The 17,271-nt window shown below is 41.5% G+C and overlaps 1 protein-coding gene across 12 annotated transcripts in view; it reads right to left on the bottom strand.

Moving 5' to 3' along the window:
* The window catches only part of LOC108702718 (RNA binding protein fox-1 homolog 3), a 614,603-nt gene that overhangs the window by 38,330 nt on the left and 559,002 nt on the right, over positions 1–17,271 (bottom strand). For all 12 annotated transcript variants that reach the window (XM_041578500.1, XM_041578497.1, XM_041578495.1 and 9 more), the window contains one exon: positions 4,095–4,346. In XM_041578500.1, coding sequence (XP_041434434.1) covers positions 4,095–4,313 — 219 coding nt within the window. In that variant the 5' untranslated portion in view covers positions 4,314–4,346. The remainder of the gene's footprint in view (positions 1–4,094; positions 4,347–17,271) is intronic.

Raw genomic sequence — 17,271 nt, 5'->3', positions numbered from 1 at the left:
CAATGGGGCAAATTTGGGGACCTCTCCTGCCCCGGGGGTAAAACTTATACCCTCGTGTGGGGTATCATCTGACACAGGTCGCAAACCTCTTCAAATGTGGTAAATTTAACGTTTCTACAAGATTCCCTCTCTGCGCTAGAATCCGTCAAAAGTTGGCCTCAATGTTAATCTATGGGACTTTTCGGGGTGGTTAATTGCCCCCGCAAGGGGCAATTAACCACCCACCCCTTAGAAAAGTCATACCACCCCATTCCCGATTAAGCCGCACGATTTGACACCTCATTCATGGGTCTAGGACAAACGGTGCGGGACTAGTTACGCGCCAAACTTTCATACGGAAGAAGAATAAAAATAAGTTTGCAAGATAACAGTAGTGATGCTTTGCTTCGCAAACACCACTAATAATATAGAAGAAAAACTATTGTGACTTTGTCTGTTGCCAGTTTTTATCAGTTTGTTTCTCTTTTTTGCCTTAAACTTACAAAATTGGTGGTATGTATATATTTGTCAGTACTACTGTGTAAAGATTGTCTTGGATACGATACTGATTTATCTGATGTACAAAATGTCAAAACTTTTCTGCACTAGACCTTTTATAGTTCTTGTATATCGATATATCAATAAGAGGTGCTCAAATGTTAGCTCTGCTGCAAAAAAAGAGCTTTCATCCAATGTCCACAAAAATAGAAACAAATGGCACACTCACTTCAATGCTTCTGCATAAATTCAAACTGTTTTCATTTTTATTTCGGTGAGATCCCAGCAAACGTTTCGGGGTCAAGCCCCTTCATCAAGTGCTACTTGATGAAGGTGATTTATCTGATGTACATTTTACTGCTATAAATCTATATAAAAGAAATTTACTTTATACCACCTTTTGTCTGTATATTATTTAAAGTGCGTGCCAACCCATCATATGCTATATGGCAGTTTTTATTGGCTCATGTATGGCCATCTTAGGGTCAAGGGTTAAGATATTGGGAAAGGAGGGTATGTGTTTTGGAATGTGGCTCAAAGTGCCACATCTGAAAATATATATATTGTATAAAGAAAAGCATGCATTAACCCCTTGTTCAGCATGACCGGGCCATGAATTAGCAGGCAAACTAGAAATGTTTCATTTATGGTGCTAGTATTTTAGTGTCAAGCTGTAGATTCTTTTATCTCAGGCAAAAAATAGGGTTAAAGGCATTATCATAATAAACACCCTCTTGTCAGACTAAATTATGTTAGCGAGAGATGATTATGTGCTTTTATGTGAGAGAATCTTTGATCACTGAAGATAATTATTGAGAGCAAGTCTATGCCTACCAAAACAAATTGTTCTTGAATCTAAGTATGGACTCCCCAAAAACAATGCCAAGGCAGAATATTTCCCAACACTGAGGAACAAGATGCATGTGATTTGTTAATTCCACCCCTTTGGTTAATCTTCGTGTTTATTTGCTTAGGAAAACAGTGTAGAGTAAATCGACCAATCAATACAGTTGGTTGGGTTTTGCATTTTTATGGTAACGTATAATCTGTTGGTGCAACAGAGACTGATGTTGTTAGCAATACTTTGTGTTAGTTTATCTGCTACTGTTTGTATATAGTGGCTGATGAACCCTATATTTAACTGCGAGAAGTCAAATGTAAGTGGCAGTGTGCAGAAAGCAAGGCTTTCACAGAGCTCCGGCTTTGTTACTGTGCAATGACTATGCAGTGCTGGGCTCAGCACTTTTCCCCTCTGAGCTGCAGTACAAACACATAATTGAAGCTATCTGTTTGGAGAGCGGCCAAGCAGGTCGATTACAAGAGATTAGAACAGATAGGCTTGCCTGCAACCGGAGACAGATAAGGAAACCTCCATGCACATAGCTCCCGCGAGCTTCTCCTGCCCGCAGAGAAAAAGTGCTGCTAATAGGGTGACTCCTGCCCGAGGATGCCATGGTTTCACATCACTCTCGCAAAAAATTCCATTGCTGGAAATGCATATGCAATGCAATATTTTCTTGGCATGCCCACCAAAAAAAAAAAAGAAATGTGAGGTTAGCTCGTTTTCACAGGACTGATAAACTAATGTTATACATTAACTGCTGCTTATGGCTATAAAGATGCCCCCATTAACTCCCCATTTCTTCTCTCCCGATTGACAGCACATGTTCTGTGCTACTGTCACTTACCTGAGCTTAGGGACCCACTGAATATATAGTGTAGAATATACATATATACACATACTGTACATCTGACCAAGCTTTTCAACACCAGCCCAGAGCACTATGAGTATGTGCAGTGCCACTGACAGCCACAAAGATGGCTTGACAAGATCAGAAATTGGGAACTGCTGTGGACAACTGGATTATTACTTTTATCAGGGTGCTAAACCATTGTGTTGAAACAATATGCTTAATATATAACATACAGCAGTTCTAGTCCTATTTTTAGGCTCTAAAGGGGTTGTTCACCTTTTAGCATATCATAGAAATGAAAGCCTGGATCTATAAACGCAGGGTTTGCATGACAAGGGATCCGAATGACTAGCAGAGATTACACTGGTGTACAGATGAAGCCACTTAGATTTGTGAGTTAAATGCGTCATGACTCAGGGTTAATTGAAGAAACTGTGTTATCTAAAGTCATCTTAACTCATTTAATGCATTTAACCTTTTCATTAGCATATCAAAGCACCATTGTTCACAATGGTGAATGCTTTAATTAGATGGGTTGTTGTGACGCAGTTTTCTGTGTTAAATGAGATAAATGGGATATTTGTGTTTAGTTATTCTGTGTCAAGCAGACAAACCAAAGTGGCTGCATCTGTATATAAAAAGATTGGCAGAATCAGATGCAGCTGTGATAGGGTGAGAAAGAATGAGTTAAGGCAGGGAAAAACCGAGGGAGGGGGGCAGGTAGAAACATCCCACCAACCCTCCCCTTTTTTGCATATTTTGTGAAATGTCAGGAGTTTCTCTTTATGTTCTTATATTATCTATTAATAAGCAAATGTGGATGTATTCCTGCATGTACTGTTATACTGTGGTTTATACTGTGTTATACAGTATAATCATGAGAGCAAGGCCCTATTTATTTGATAAAATGTTAATAAATGCTGTGGCCATTTTACACAATTTCTGGCCTCTAGTGTTTCATTACATATGTAACAATGGGGTTCAATGGGAAGGCTGAAGGATCAATTGAGGAGTCCCCTTGTCAAGCCCTATTCCAGGCAATTTTTCAATAGGTCTCCATTTTTTTATCGTTTTTAAACTGCCACCCAATGTCTGGCTTTTTCCATTTATACTTAAGGTATTTTACCCTGAATAGACTCTCAAGACTTATTAAAGAAATTTGGACAAACCTTGCAGTCACTTTACAGTGAAAACTGGCCCTAATAGACTGTGATTTGTAGTGAAGAAGAATGATATGCATGGTTCAGCAGTATGCTCCTTGTCCCTATATGCTCTATATCTGAAAGCCATGTCCCTATTCCTCTCCTAGGTTCATATATATTTCAGTCTCATTTGGGAACTACAGAATGAGATGAAGAGCCAGTCTGCAGAAGCATCTAACGTAGAGTTAAACACTCGGTACACAATGCAGAGATGCCCCGTATCATATAATAAAAAACATGGTCTGTAGAAAATACGCTATTGTATAATACTTGACTACAATCCTTAAACATCTGCAAAGGAAACTAAATGATACATTGGGAGACAGAACCCACTTCCCAACTCCATTTGTAAAACTCGCCTGGAATGATTAATCCAGCAGATACTCATCTGTATTAATTTATGAGGACATAGAAAAACATTTATAAACACATTCAGAGACGAATAGAAAATCTGAACAGCTGCTTGATGGTGTATTTCCAAGCAGACTTTAAGAAAAAGACAGAATGACAGTAACTGAGTCCGTTCACAGAGCTAAAGGAATGGGAAGACGTCTTAGGACATTAGCACAGAAGTGGTTTGTGTGTGGTGCAATAGATGGACAGCTGGTATCTATTGCTATAACCAAGGTAAAGGAGAATGTGGATTTTTTTTAGCCTTTTGGTTCCATTAACCCACCTTCCCATTCCCACGATAATCTCAATTCCATGGGCAAAGTCTTACCGTAAGTGTTTGTGTCCCTGTCACAGACTGTGTGCAGACTTCATTCCCTTGAGGTTCTCCATGACTATGTCCTGCTGTATACAGGGTCAGTGCATGCTCTGATACTGTAGTCTGGCCGGAGTAATCCGGTGTGGGAAGAGGGTGCTGGGTGGCATATTCTGCTGGAAGACCGTTCTGTGGGGGTTGTGGATACTGTGTGGTGGAATATGGTTGTGCCATTGCTTCTGGAGGAGCGGAGGTGTCCTGGTTACCCTAGGAGAGAGAAGGCAGGTATTTAAATCCATGGCTTTATACATTCCAGCATATATAACAATTGAGACTGGAAAATGACAAAAAAATGCATCAATTTCAATTCAATCGTTTTTTTAGATCGTCAAAAAAGAAGGCGAAAGAGAAAATATTTCCTTCAGGTTCTAAGCTCCAGATCTTTCAAATGCACTATACAATTGGGGTGTAGCATTTCTAGAACCCTGTGCAGTTCTACCCCTGCAACAAGGTGGTGCAGATATTGCTAGCACCTTACAATTAAACATTGTTACATCTAACCTTTCCTATTCAGCCTGAAATTCAGTATTTAAAAATACATTAGGATGTAAAGTACAGCTTTTCTGCTTGCAGATTATATGATACAAGTTACTTTACAGCCATGACTATCTGGCATGGGATGGATTTATTCATGTACCTGCCAGGCTACTGCTAGAGTATATGGCACAGACCTCTCGGATTTTCAGCAAGGGGGTCATTTCATGAGGGGTTATGTCATTGCAAAGCATTTGTGAGCCAAAAAAAAAAACATTTTATTCTCATTTACATATTGCAAAAACCACATATGGCAGGCTTACACATTTCTTATGTCTACACACAACCTATTGATGTATATTTAATGTATTTGTTTGTTACTCTATAACACATGCATTTAAAGGAAAAAGAGAAAATGATTGATTCTTTGGAGAAAAAAAAAAAAGCACCAGCATTAAGTTTTTATAAATACATGCTGCTCAGCATTATATCCGCCAGATGTATACAAGTATGACCTAGTGCAGGGCTGTGCCATTTTTTATAATGGTTGATTTTTCCCTTTAAGCCGCACATGTGATGATTGCATTATTAAAATGATGATGTATTACAAAGAACTCTATGGATCCCTTGAGGGTCATTGCATTTCCATTGGAGGGCCACAAGCAACCTGTGAGCTTCCAGTTGGCCTGCCCTGTTCTAGTGACTATAATAAGTATTGCTCTTTAATGGCAGAATAATATATATATATATATATATATATATATATATATATATATATATATATATATATATATATTGAATAAAGGCTGTTGCACAACAGGGTCTTGCAAAAAAAATGATTATTTATTATTTAACAAATCAACGTTTCGACCCTCGTTGGGGCCTTTGTCATCTTGACATATTGTTCAGTCCTTGGGCATAAGTACCATGCACAGTGCATATGCTAGACAGAGGAGTATGTCATATCCACTGAATGGCTGTGGATGCTGGAAGATGTAGCCCACTGCAGAGGGACATGTATTTTATAATGATAAGTACATATACAAACTCACAGGGGTCACTGCACCTGTACTGGTTCACATATTTTTAAAGCTTTCAATTACAGTCATTTTAATACACCCTTGTTTACCTAAAAATCCCCGCTAATGCTAAAAAGTACATTTGTCCAATTCGGAGCAGGGAAATGAGCAGTATTACAAGCCGTCTTTCTACTTCATCATCTCCCAGCATTTGTTCTGAACAAGCCATGCATGCACATCATCCCTTATATACTGTAACTTGCCTATATGCTGCAAATTTAATTTACGAGAGACAAAAAAGATGCCAATTGAGTTTCTCATTTCTCCCTGGAATCCATTTTCTGCATTAAATGTTTATTGTTAAGCACGTGCCTTTGGAGGAAGGAGCTTGGAATACCAATTGTTCTGTAGATTGAGTACACTGGGACGCTGGTTCCATGGGTTATTTCTGGTTCTGTGCACTACAGACGTAGGGTAGATAGTTACTGTATACAGCCAAGCCCTGTCAATGCCATCTGCAGCTCCCTAACTTGTGTGTCTGAATGACGTGTAAGATAGGAGATTGTAACTTTTGGCTTTTTAGCAAGTGAGGGAATACAGGGTTATGGAAGATACTGTAGCTCATAGTACAAGTTGATCCAGGGACTAGTCCAATGTGAGCTCTTCCTAGAACAAAAAACACCCTGAAATGAACTTCACCTGTAGAACAGGGGCAATATGTGCATCTGCACCCTAAGGGGGAAATTTACTAAAGGGCAAAGTGGATAACGCTGGCAAAAATTCGCCAGAGTGACGTCATTTCGGCACTTTTTCGATTTACTAAGGGACGCTGTCGTAATTTCGCTGCCATAATTTCGCCAAGGAGACTCTGGTGGAACTTCACACTCTAACGCAAGGCGAATTTTCGTTCTGGCGAAAGAGATTTACTAAGCAAATTCACTAAGTTTTTGATTTTACTGACCGTTACCTCTATCGCCAGACTTGCCTTCGCCACCTCAGACCAGGCAAAGTGCAATCCTTCCCCCCTACATTTGATAACATATGGCACCTAAACTAAACTGTGGACAAATGTGTAGGGCAAAATAACAACTCTATATAATTTTATTAAGGTTCCCTGGCCTTGTGTAGTGTAATGTATTGCTGCAGCATATACGGTCATTGTACTTTAACTGCACGCCGTATGCAAATTAGCCAACGATAGCGCAACTTCGAACTGCTGAGCGTATTTTTGCTAGCGCAAATTCGCCAGCATTCGGTACCCAGTGTGCAACTTCGGATCTTCGTGAATTAGCGTTGTAGAGGCGAATTTACGCCTGGCAAAGTTTTGTGATGTGTGCGAAGCCAGCGCTGGCAAATTTTCGCCAGTTGGTGAATTTGCCCCTAAGTGTTTCAGATACAAAAAAAAAAACCTTTCCCCTTTTGCTCTCTCGTAAAGAGATGTATATTCTCCCAATGTTAATTACTCCCTCTTTTCCACATATCAGTACAAAGTGTATATGATAGCAGCCTGAGCCTAACATGGTCATATTTAGTTTAGCAGTGCAGAATTGCATTCGCGGGGTTGCACAATTTCTTTTTTATCTCCTCAAGCCTTAAAGACGGGGCACATTTGCTGGACAAACAGATGCAGCGAGGAGATCAGGTGATTTCAGATGCCTCTGGTCTCTTGGGAGAGTGATAAATTGCCCACATGAATCAAAGAGATACATTTAAGAGGTTTAATACAATTAGCCCTGAAGTAATGAAGCACTATACCTTTAATAAGCAGAGCTGGCAAGTCTCTAATGAATAGCTGAGTTTCTTCATTAGCATCAGAGCGATTTCAAGTAAATGGTTAATTAGGAATCTGCAAAAGAGTTCTTTCCTTTTCTGCAATCAGGCCCAGGCCAGTAGCTTTATGACTTGGGTCAAATTAATCTCTCTGGTTCATATATCATGAAATCCGTAGCCCTGGAATGTTCATTCTATAAAAACTAGAATCAAACCCTACTGTGTACACTGATAGGCCAAACAGCTTCTGGGCATGTCAGTGGTAAGACCTGCAGAGCCAACACCCACTTACCCACTGTAGCACCCAAGACACAAGTATATATATATATATATATATATATATATATATATATATATATATATGTATATATATATATATATATGTATATATATAGATATATAGATATATATATATATATATATATAGATATATATATAGATATATATATATATATAGATAGATAGATAGATATATATATATATATATATATACACACACACACACACAGTAGATATATATATATATAGATATATATAGATATATACAGTATATATATACACACACACACACACACACTTTGGACAGAGACAACTTTTTTCTAATGTTGGTTCTGTATATTACCACAATGAATTTTAAATGAAACAACTCACATGCAGTTAGCCTGAAGACTTTCAGCTTTAATTCAGTGGGTTGAACAAAAACATTGCATAAACATTTGAGGAATTAAAGCTTTTGTTAACACAATCTCTTCATTTCAGGGGCTCAAAAGCAATTGGACAATTGACTCAAATGCTATTTCATGGGCAGGTGTGGACAATTCCTTTGTTATGTCATTATCAATGAAGCAGATAAAAGCCCTGGAGTTGATTTGAGGGGGGGTGCTTGTATGTGGAAGACACCACAGACAACATGCGGTCAAAGGAGCACTCCATGTAGGTGAAACAAGTCATCCTTAAGCAGCAAAAACAAAAAAATATCATGCGAGAAATTGCTACAATATTAGGAGTGGCAAAATCTAAAGTTGGGTACATCATGAGAAAGAAAGAAAATACTGGTGAACTCAGAAACGCAAAAAGACCTGGATGTCCACGATGACGACAGTGGTGGATGATCGCAGAATAATTTCCATGGTGAACAGAAACCCCTTCACAACAGCCAAACAAGTGAACAACTCTCTCCACGATGTAGGTGCATCGATATCCAAGTCTACCATAAAGAGAAGACTGCATGAATGTAAATACAGAGGGTGCACTGCAAGATGCAAGCCACTCATAAGCATCAAGAATAGAACCAGAATAGCCAGCACAGTTCTGGAAAAACATTCTTTGGACAGATGAAACCAAGATCAACCTCTACCAGAATGATGGCAAGAAAAAAGTATGGAGAAGGCGTGGAACAGCTCATGATCCAAAGAATACCACATCATCTAAAAAACATGGTGGAGGCAGTGTGATGGCTTGGGCGTGCATGGCTGCCAGTGGCACTGGGACACTAGTGTTTATCCATGATGTGACACAGGACAGAAGCAGCCGAACAAATTCTGAGGTGTTCAGAGACACACTGTCTGCTCAAATCCAGCTAAATGCAGTCAAATTGATTGGGAGGCATTTCAGAAATGACCCAAAACATACAGCCACAGCAACCCAGGAGTTTCTTAAGAAAGTGGAATATTCTTGAATGGCCAAGTCAGTCACCTGCTCTGAACCCAATTAAGCTGCATTTCATTTGTTGAAGACTAAACTTTGGACAGAAAGGCCCACAAACAAACAGCAACTGAAAGCCGCTGTAAGTAAATGCCTGACAGAGCATTAAAAGGAGGAAACCCAGAATCTGGTGATGTCCATGAGTTCAAGACTTCAGGCTGTCATTGCCAGCAAAGGGTTTTCAGCCAAGTATTAGAAATTAACATTTTATTTTCAGTTTTTTAATTTGTCCAATTACTTTTGAGCCCCTGAAATGAAGTGATTGTGTTAAACAAAGGCTTCCCTTCCTTACATTTTAAGTAAATCTTTCGATAAACAAGAAAACATAGAATTCATATATAAGGTGTGCTACTTAATGTACAGTCACCATTTTCAATAAGTACAATAAAATTTTTGCAATGGTCCTTTTACAGTTTGGTGCCATCCTAGGTCACATGCCCCCAAGCTTGATCGACTTATGTGACAAAGGACCTAGTGTAACAGCACCAAGCAATGCAAGGACGTGGGCATAGGGTTAGACTCACATACACAACTCCTTTAGGGAAAGAGGCTCTTTATTGTAGATCCATTGCTACAAGTTTCTCAGAGTTTAGATGGTAGCCAGACTCTATTCATCAGTTCTGCCTGCAAATGATGCCAGGGTTGGGCACTGCTACTGTTGGTCACTGGAATATGTGGGTACAGCTATGATGGTTTACAGCTCGACAGTCTCTGGGATCTTCCATTTTTATAAAAAGACTAACAATTTGGAATTCTTGGTAGTCACCTTTGTAAGCCAGAAAAGGGCACTTAAAGCCTGACCTATGCTGCATCATATGCACATGGTTAACTATCTGCAGAAGACTGATTTAAAAAATCTATACTTCTGAACCTGGTCCTTACAGTTCCATAAGTTTCCAATTACAGCTCGCCCTTAATTTCATTTCAGCGACACTACATGCACTCTGTACAGTGCTGGGCTCCAGCTTAATTTAAGCGCACTCCTCATACTTACACAGGGCACCATTGTGCCTGCCCTATGCAAACCTGTATACAGCCAGACCCTGTACATAAGTAACAGTTTTCAGATAAACAGAGCAAAAGAAAACCTAACGAATGATTAGTGGTAGTTTCAGTCTTTCCACACATCCCTCTCTTATAATAGAATCATCCATGGAGAAATACTCCATGGACTTTTATTTGCCCCAAATCTTCAGGTAATTTAAAGTGGAATAGTAATTTTGACAAAACAAAGTTTTCCCCACTTTTAAGAAAATCGGTCATCTGGTTTATCAAGACCTACTGTATAGGGACAGTATTCTATAGTACAGTACAGAGTCAAAGAGCAGAGCTTACTGTAAGCTCATCCATTAGTGTCATATTGTGAGGAGGAAGAGAGGTGTCATTCTCTAGAATTGTTCTAATGCTGTGACCAAACATGGGAGACCAAACTGTCCTTTGTGGTTCTTATTATTGGTGCCCATAGAGTGTTTCCATATGAAAGGAGATGGTAGCCACTGTTTCAAATGCCACAGTTTTATATTTGCATGATAATACCAAATTAATAATTTTTTGCTGCAAATCTTAAATACACATCTTAAATACACATCTTTTCGAATATACCCCTTGATATCCAAAAATCATCACTAATTAATTTAAAGCTGTATAAGCCACACTGCATCCGGAGAGTCATATATTTGGCTGAAGTTTTGAAACACTATAATGATGCACTAGGGAATTTTTACACATTAGTGTTTACAAGGCTTTCCAAAACTTGCATTCCTTGCGTGCATCGGCTTTCCAATCAGTTGTATTCGGCAGCTTTGATAACATCTCAGGTAACTTTATAGTTATAAAAAATATATATAATACTGGTTACTAAAAGCACAGCTGGATGAACATTTGGCTATTGGAATCTAAGTCAGATTCTGACTCTTTGGTTGGATGGCTGGGCAATATGTGGGACCCTCTGCATTTACCTGCAATGCAAACTTTAGTGTTGTATGCAACTGCACCCATTTTCACATAATATTAGATATAGAATAACTGAAGAACAAAATGGTGCAATAACAAAAATGGAACTGGCTTTATAAAAGGTGACTTGGAGGAGATGTCTGAGAATCATATTCATCTGTGGTTAACTGAAAATTTTACCCAGACTATCCTCCTAGATATGAGAAGGTGCCTACTCACAAGATGAGTGCATCCCTGTACAGCATAAACTCTACCAGTGTTGTGCATACTGTCAGGGAAGGTCTAGTGTCCCATGTCACCAGACAGGACAGAGTTACCTACAACATAAAGACTGGTAGTGGTGTAGATATTCCTCTTGGTGTGTCAATACTGAGATTCCACAGGTAGACAAGCTCCAAGCAAAGGCAGCTTGGGGACCAAGATAATCATAATAATAGTTGTTCACACTGGAGAAGAGGCGTTTAAGGTGTGATATGATGACTATGTATAAATATATAAGGGGATCATATAATAATTTCTCTAATGCTTTATTTACCAGTAGGTCTTTCCAGCTGACGCAAGGTCACCCATTCTGATTAGAAAAAAGGAGGTTCCGCCTAATTATTCAAAAGGGTTTTTTTTTTTTTTACAGGGAAAGCTGTGAAGATGTGGCATTCTCTCCCTGAATTAGTCATACCGGCTGAAAAATTAGATAGCTTTAAAAAAGGGGTTGTATGGCTTTTTAGCAAGTGAGGGAATACAGTGTTACGGAAGATAGTGCATAGTACAAGTTGATTCAGTGACTAGTTCGATCGCAATTTGGAGTCGGGAAGGAATATTTTCAAAATAGTTGGAAGGTTGATGGACGTGTGTCTTTTTTCAACCTAACTTACTATGTTACAGACATATGCTGAGTTGCTCTACATTCGTAATTAGGGTGAGTTAGCCAAGAAGCCTAAATTCCACCTAGAGCATTTGGCACCGAAAAGTAGAGTTTGCTCAGTTTGAGAGTAAATTGCGGCCTCTTAAGAGTGTAGGTTGGAGCATTTTTGATACTGGGAGGCCAGATATGGGGTCCCTAACTTATACTATATCTACTGGTGCGCAAAATATTCGACTATACTGCCAGCCCTTCTAAGTGTAAATGCCTAAGAGCCTGCAGGCCCTGGTTACACGAAAAAACCAATTGCAAAAGTCAATTATATGATGGTCACAGTTATCCTTACTCCAAAAAAATAAATCATTTCTCTCAAAGTCCCTAACAGTTTATATTGTTATTCAACTAGCAATTTTTAAGCATGAGTAGCTCCAATTGTAGCCACTTATCACCTGTGTAAACAAAGCAACAGCCACAAATGGATTTCCTTAATTAAAATTACAGCTCAATGCACAAGTTAGCTATATTTACTGTATAGCGTGCAACTAGAGACGCAGAGCACGTATCTTGTGTGTGTGTATGAATAAGGGGAAGATTGGTTCTGTAGTGTGACAGAACTATTTAGCTATTTATTTGCTGCTAGAAAAGTGGAACTGAACTCAAGTTTCCCCTGAATTTAGCTCCATTTCTAAGCATTTTTGTAACATGTATCTAAGCTTCCACAGACCCTTTGGCAACATTTCAACCGCACCTAATCCCACTCTTTACAGTCTACCCTGCTACCCTGCTGCTGTGTCCCCAGAAAAATGCTTTTACATGAACAGAACAGATGTTGTGCAAAGGGAAGTTATATTGAATTGATTTATTAATGATTCTCTGCTGGCATCCTGTTTAGAGCAAGAGAGTCAATACGAGATACATAATACATTGCAGAGGGTTCTTGACACTTTTGGACTTTGAATGTCCGAACGCTAGGTGAGATTCAATGAACAAGAGAGAAGCTTTGATGGAGAGACATGTAAACATCAATACCTAGAAATTACTATGCACAAAGTCATCAATTTTTAACCGGCACGGAATCATTCCCTGAAATTCTGGGCAAAGGCTCAACGAGTAGGAAGTTGCAGATTATGCAGACAGAAAACATATTCAAGTTTGGCATTCTCTAGGCATGGGTATAAAGCAGAGCAAACCGAGATGCACAGCATCTAGGGATGACACAACTTGCTTTTTGCTAAACCGTACAGAGGAGGGAAAAAGTCAACAGCACAAATAATGCCCACCAATTATTTGGGTTGTTTACCCGGCTTATTAACTCTAACCAGAACTGACTAAAGAGACACATACTTCTAACATAGTGTTTGTGGAAACGTGAAAGAATATAAGCACATCTGCTGACTCACATGTCCATCATTTACTAACAATGGCACTTGCCTCAGTGCAGTAACCCATAGCAACCAATGGTTGGTTGTTAGGGGTTACTGCACTAAGGCAACTTGTTTTAGAGGCAATGTTGCTGCACCACTGTGAATTAAGTCCCTATGCATACAATTTTATGCATGATAGCCGAAACACATGAATGTTATTGTATGATTGAAAATGTCACGATCGCCGCCCGGAGCAGGTCCAGGAGCTCCGGGTGGCGCGTCCTTCCCTGCTGGCGTCGCTTCCAAAATGGCGGCGCCCATGGCCGCCACGTGGGTAGCGGCGCCTGCGCGATGATGTCAGCGCGCCGACGTCGGCGCAAGGACGCCAATGACGTCACTATGGCGCCAAATTTGAAAATAAAAACGCTACCTAGACGCCAGAATGGCGCCCAAGTATAGGAATCATTTCCTGTGTGTATCCTGGGTTCCCTGTGAGCTTCTATAGCTTAATCTTGTTCCTGATTGTTATTCTGACCCTTTGCCTGGACTTTGGACCTTGTTGTTATCTGCCTGCCCGTGAACTCTTGCCTGGATCCTGACTACCCCTTTGATTAACCCTTTGGACACTGCGACCTTGCACCCTCAAGAGGGCTTCCTCCTCGATCCTGACTACCTCCCTGGAGGGAGCTCCCGGCTCCCTGACATTATACTTGGGCCATGGATCCTACTGAGGAAGCTATGCCTGATGTCGGACGAGCACTCCGCGGACTGGCATCCCGCATGGAGGAATATGAAGCCCAGCAGTACCGCATAGGTCAGGCACTCAATACCCTTCTCTCCCGAGTGCCTCCAGCGTCTCCTGCTTCCCAAGCGGCTGTAAATCCTCCCATGGCGGACGTCTCGTCTAGCACAGGTCTTTCGTCTGGTGAGCCTCGTATTCCGCCTCCTCCTCGCTTCAGTGGGGACCCACAGGCCTGCAGAGGTTTCACTACACAGTGCCAGATCGAGTTCGAGTTTCAACCCTCGCACTTCTCCAATGAACGTTCCAAGGTGGGGTATGTGATGTCTCGTTTGGTGGGCAAACCGCTTGAGTGGGCAACATCTCTTTGGGAGAAGAATTCTCCACTGACTTTTGATGCCAAGGCTTTTCTTCAAGCATTTCGTACTGTGTTTGATGCCCTGGGTCGGGTCACAAATGCCCCTTCTCGTCTTCTGCAACTCCGTCAGGGAAACCGCAGTGTCAGTGACTATGCTATTGACTTTAGAACTTTGATGGCTGAGACTTCCTGGAATGTCGATGCCTATAAGGCCGTATTCTATCAAGGTCTGTCTATTCGCATTAAAGATGATCTTGTCTCCAGGGAGTTCCCTGATCTGCTGGAAGATCTGATTGCACTATCCATTAAGGTGGACACTCGTCTCAGAGAGCATCAAGTAGAGAGGGAGCGTTGTAAACGATTTCAACCCTTGTTGGCACCTCGCTTCCAGAGACCTCTCTTGCAAACTCCAGCTGCTCAAGCTTCTCCTTCTCCTCTGGAGGAACCGATGCAAGTTGGAAGGGCTCGTCTCTCCGAACAAGAAAGACTCCGTAGACGAATGGCTGGCTTATGTCTGTATTGTGGCGGACAGTCTCATTTTGCGAACTCTTGTCCGGTGAAGCCCATGAGTTCTGTTCCCCGAGGTATATCTAGGGTAACTCATGTAGGGGGCACTACATGAGAAGAGAACACTCACAGGTTTCTCCTTCCTTTACAGATTCGCCTAGCCACTAAGACCATTGTCGGCTCAGCTTTCATTGACTCTGAAGCTGCTGGGAACTTCATGGACGCTCTTTTCGCCAAACACATGGAAGTTCCCTTATTCCCATTCTCCACTCCGCTTCGTGTCACTGCCATTGACGACAGACCCCTGGAGGCTGAATTTATCTCCATGACGACTGGTGAATTGCCTGTGCAGGTTGGGACGCTGCATAAAGAAAGACTTTCGTTCCTAATTATTTCCTGCCCATCCGTTCCAGTAGTTTTGGGTCTCCCTTGGCTGCGCCTGCATAATCCCACCATTGATTGGTCTGCAGGACAGATTTCCCGTTGGAGCCCATTTTGCCAGAAGCATTGTCTTCCTGCTGAACCCCTCCAGAGGGTGAATATCTCTATGTCTGATCTGAAGACTCTACCCTCCTTTTACAGGGAGTTCTCTGATGTATTCTGTAAGAAGTCAGCAGAATTCCTTCCTCCACATCGACATTACGATTGTCCTGTCGATCTTCTGCCTGGAACCATGCCCCCTAGAGGTCGTACTTATCCTCTCTCTCCAGCAGAATCCACTGCCATGAAGCAATATATCCAAGAGAATCTCCAGCGGGGGTTTTTTCGCCCTTCTACTTTTCCTGCCGGGGCTGGATTCTTCTTCGTGGAAAAGAAGGATGGAGGTCTACGTCCTTGTATTGACTACCGGGGTCTTAATAAAATCACCGTTAAGAACCGGTATCCCTTGCCCCTGATTGCTGAACTCTTTGACCAACTGAAGGGGGCTAAAATCTTCACTAAGTTGGATCTCCGTGGGGCGTATAACTTTATCCACATCCGGGAAGGTGACGAATGGAAGACAGCATTCAACACTCGTGATGGGCACTACGAGTACCTCGTAATGCCCTTTGGTCTCTGCAATGCCCCCGCTGTCTTTCAAGAATTCGTGAACGACATTTTCCGGGATCTCTTGGGAAAATTTGTGGTCGTGTACCTAGATGACATCTTGATTTTGTCCAAGGACCTTGCAAGCCATCCCTCTCAGGTGAAGGAAGTACTCTCTCGTTTGAGGAAGAACTCTCTCTTTGCCAAACTGGAGAAATGTGTGTTTGAAGTGTCCAAGATTCCTTTTCTGGGCTATATCATCTCCCCAGAGGGTTTCGAGATGGATCCTGTGAAAGTGTCTGCAATCCAAGAGTGGCCTCTACCCCTAAGCACTAAGGCAATCCAGAGATTCATTGGTTTTGCTAACTACTATCGGCAATTCATTAAGGGATTCTCTTCTCGTATTGCTCCAATTCTTGCGCTCATCCGAAAAGGGGGTAAACCCAGCTCATGGCCCCCGCCTGCTGTTGAAGCTTTTCAATCCTTGAAGGATGCCTTCACGTCTGCTTCGGTTCTCCGCCATCCTGATCCAGAGTTACCTTTTTTCATCGAGGTGGATGCTTCTGAAGTTGGAGCTGGAGCTATCTTGTCCCAAAGACATCCCTCTGATGGGAAGCTGCATCCATGTGGGTATTTCTCTAAGAAGTTCTCCCCTGCGGAGCAAAATTATGATGTAGGAAATCGAGAACTCCTGGCGGTTAAGCTTGCCTTAGAAGAGTGGCGTCACCTCCTTGAAGGTTCCTTGATCCCAGTTACGATCTACACAGATCATAAGAATCTTGAATTCATTCAATCTCTCAAGAGGCTGAATCCCAGACAAGCAAGGTGGTCTCTCTTCTTCTCTCGATTTAACTTCGTCTTGACTTTTCGCCCTGGCTCCAAGAATCGGAAGGCCGATGCTCTGTCTCGAAGTTTTACTCCGGTGGATCGTACTCCTGAAAGACTAGAGCCTATTATTCCTCCTGTCAAGATCATCACTTCCTTGTACCCTCAATTCGCTGATCAAATTCTGGCTGGTCAATCTTCTGCTCCTCCTGATACCCCCATTGGCATGGCGTTTGTTCCCTCCGAGTTACGTCTGCCCATTCTTCAACAGACCCACTGTTCCAAGCAAGTTGGACATCCCGGTCCAGGAAAGACTCTTGAACTCCTTCAACGTTTAGTCTGGTGGCCGACTATCCGAAAAGATGTCAAAGACTTCGTTCTTGTGGGAACACGGTGATCTGGGTTGTGATTGACCGCTTTAGCAAGATGGCCCATTTCATTCCTCTGAGGAAGCTTCCCTCTGCTGTGGAGTTGTCTCAGCTCTTCATCCAGTATATTTTCCGCTTGCATGGTTTCCCTGTGGAAGTTGTCTCC

This window comes from Xenopus laevis, chromosome 9_10S, assembly GCF_017654675.1.
Source record: "Xenopus laevis strain J_2021 chromosome 9_10S, Xenopus_laevis_v10.1, whole genome shotgun sequence".
Lineage (NCBI taxonomy): Eukaryota > Metazoa > Chordata > Amphibia > Anura > Pipidae > Xenopus > Xenopus laevis.
The sequence above is the reverse complement of the archived record's forward strand: the minus strand, read 5'-3'. Positions and strand labels throughout refer to the sequence as shown.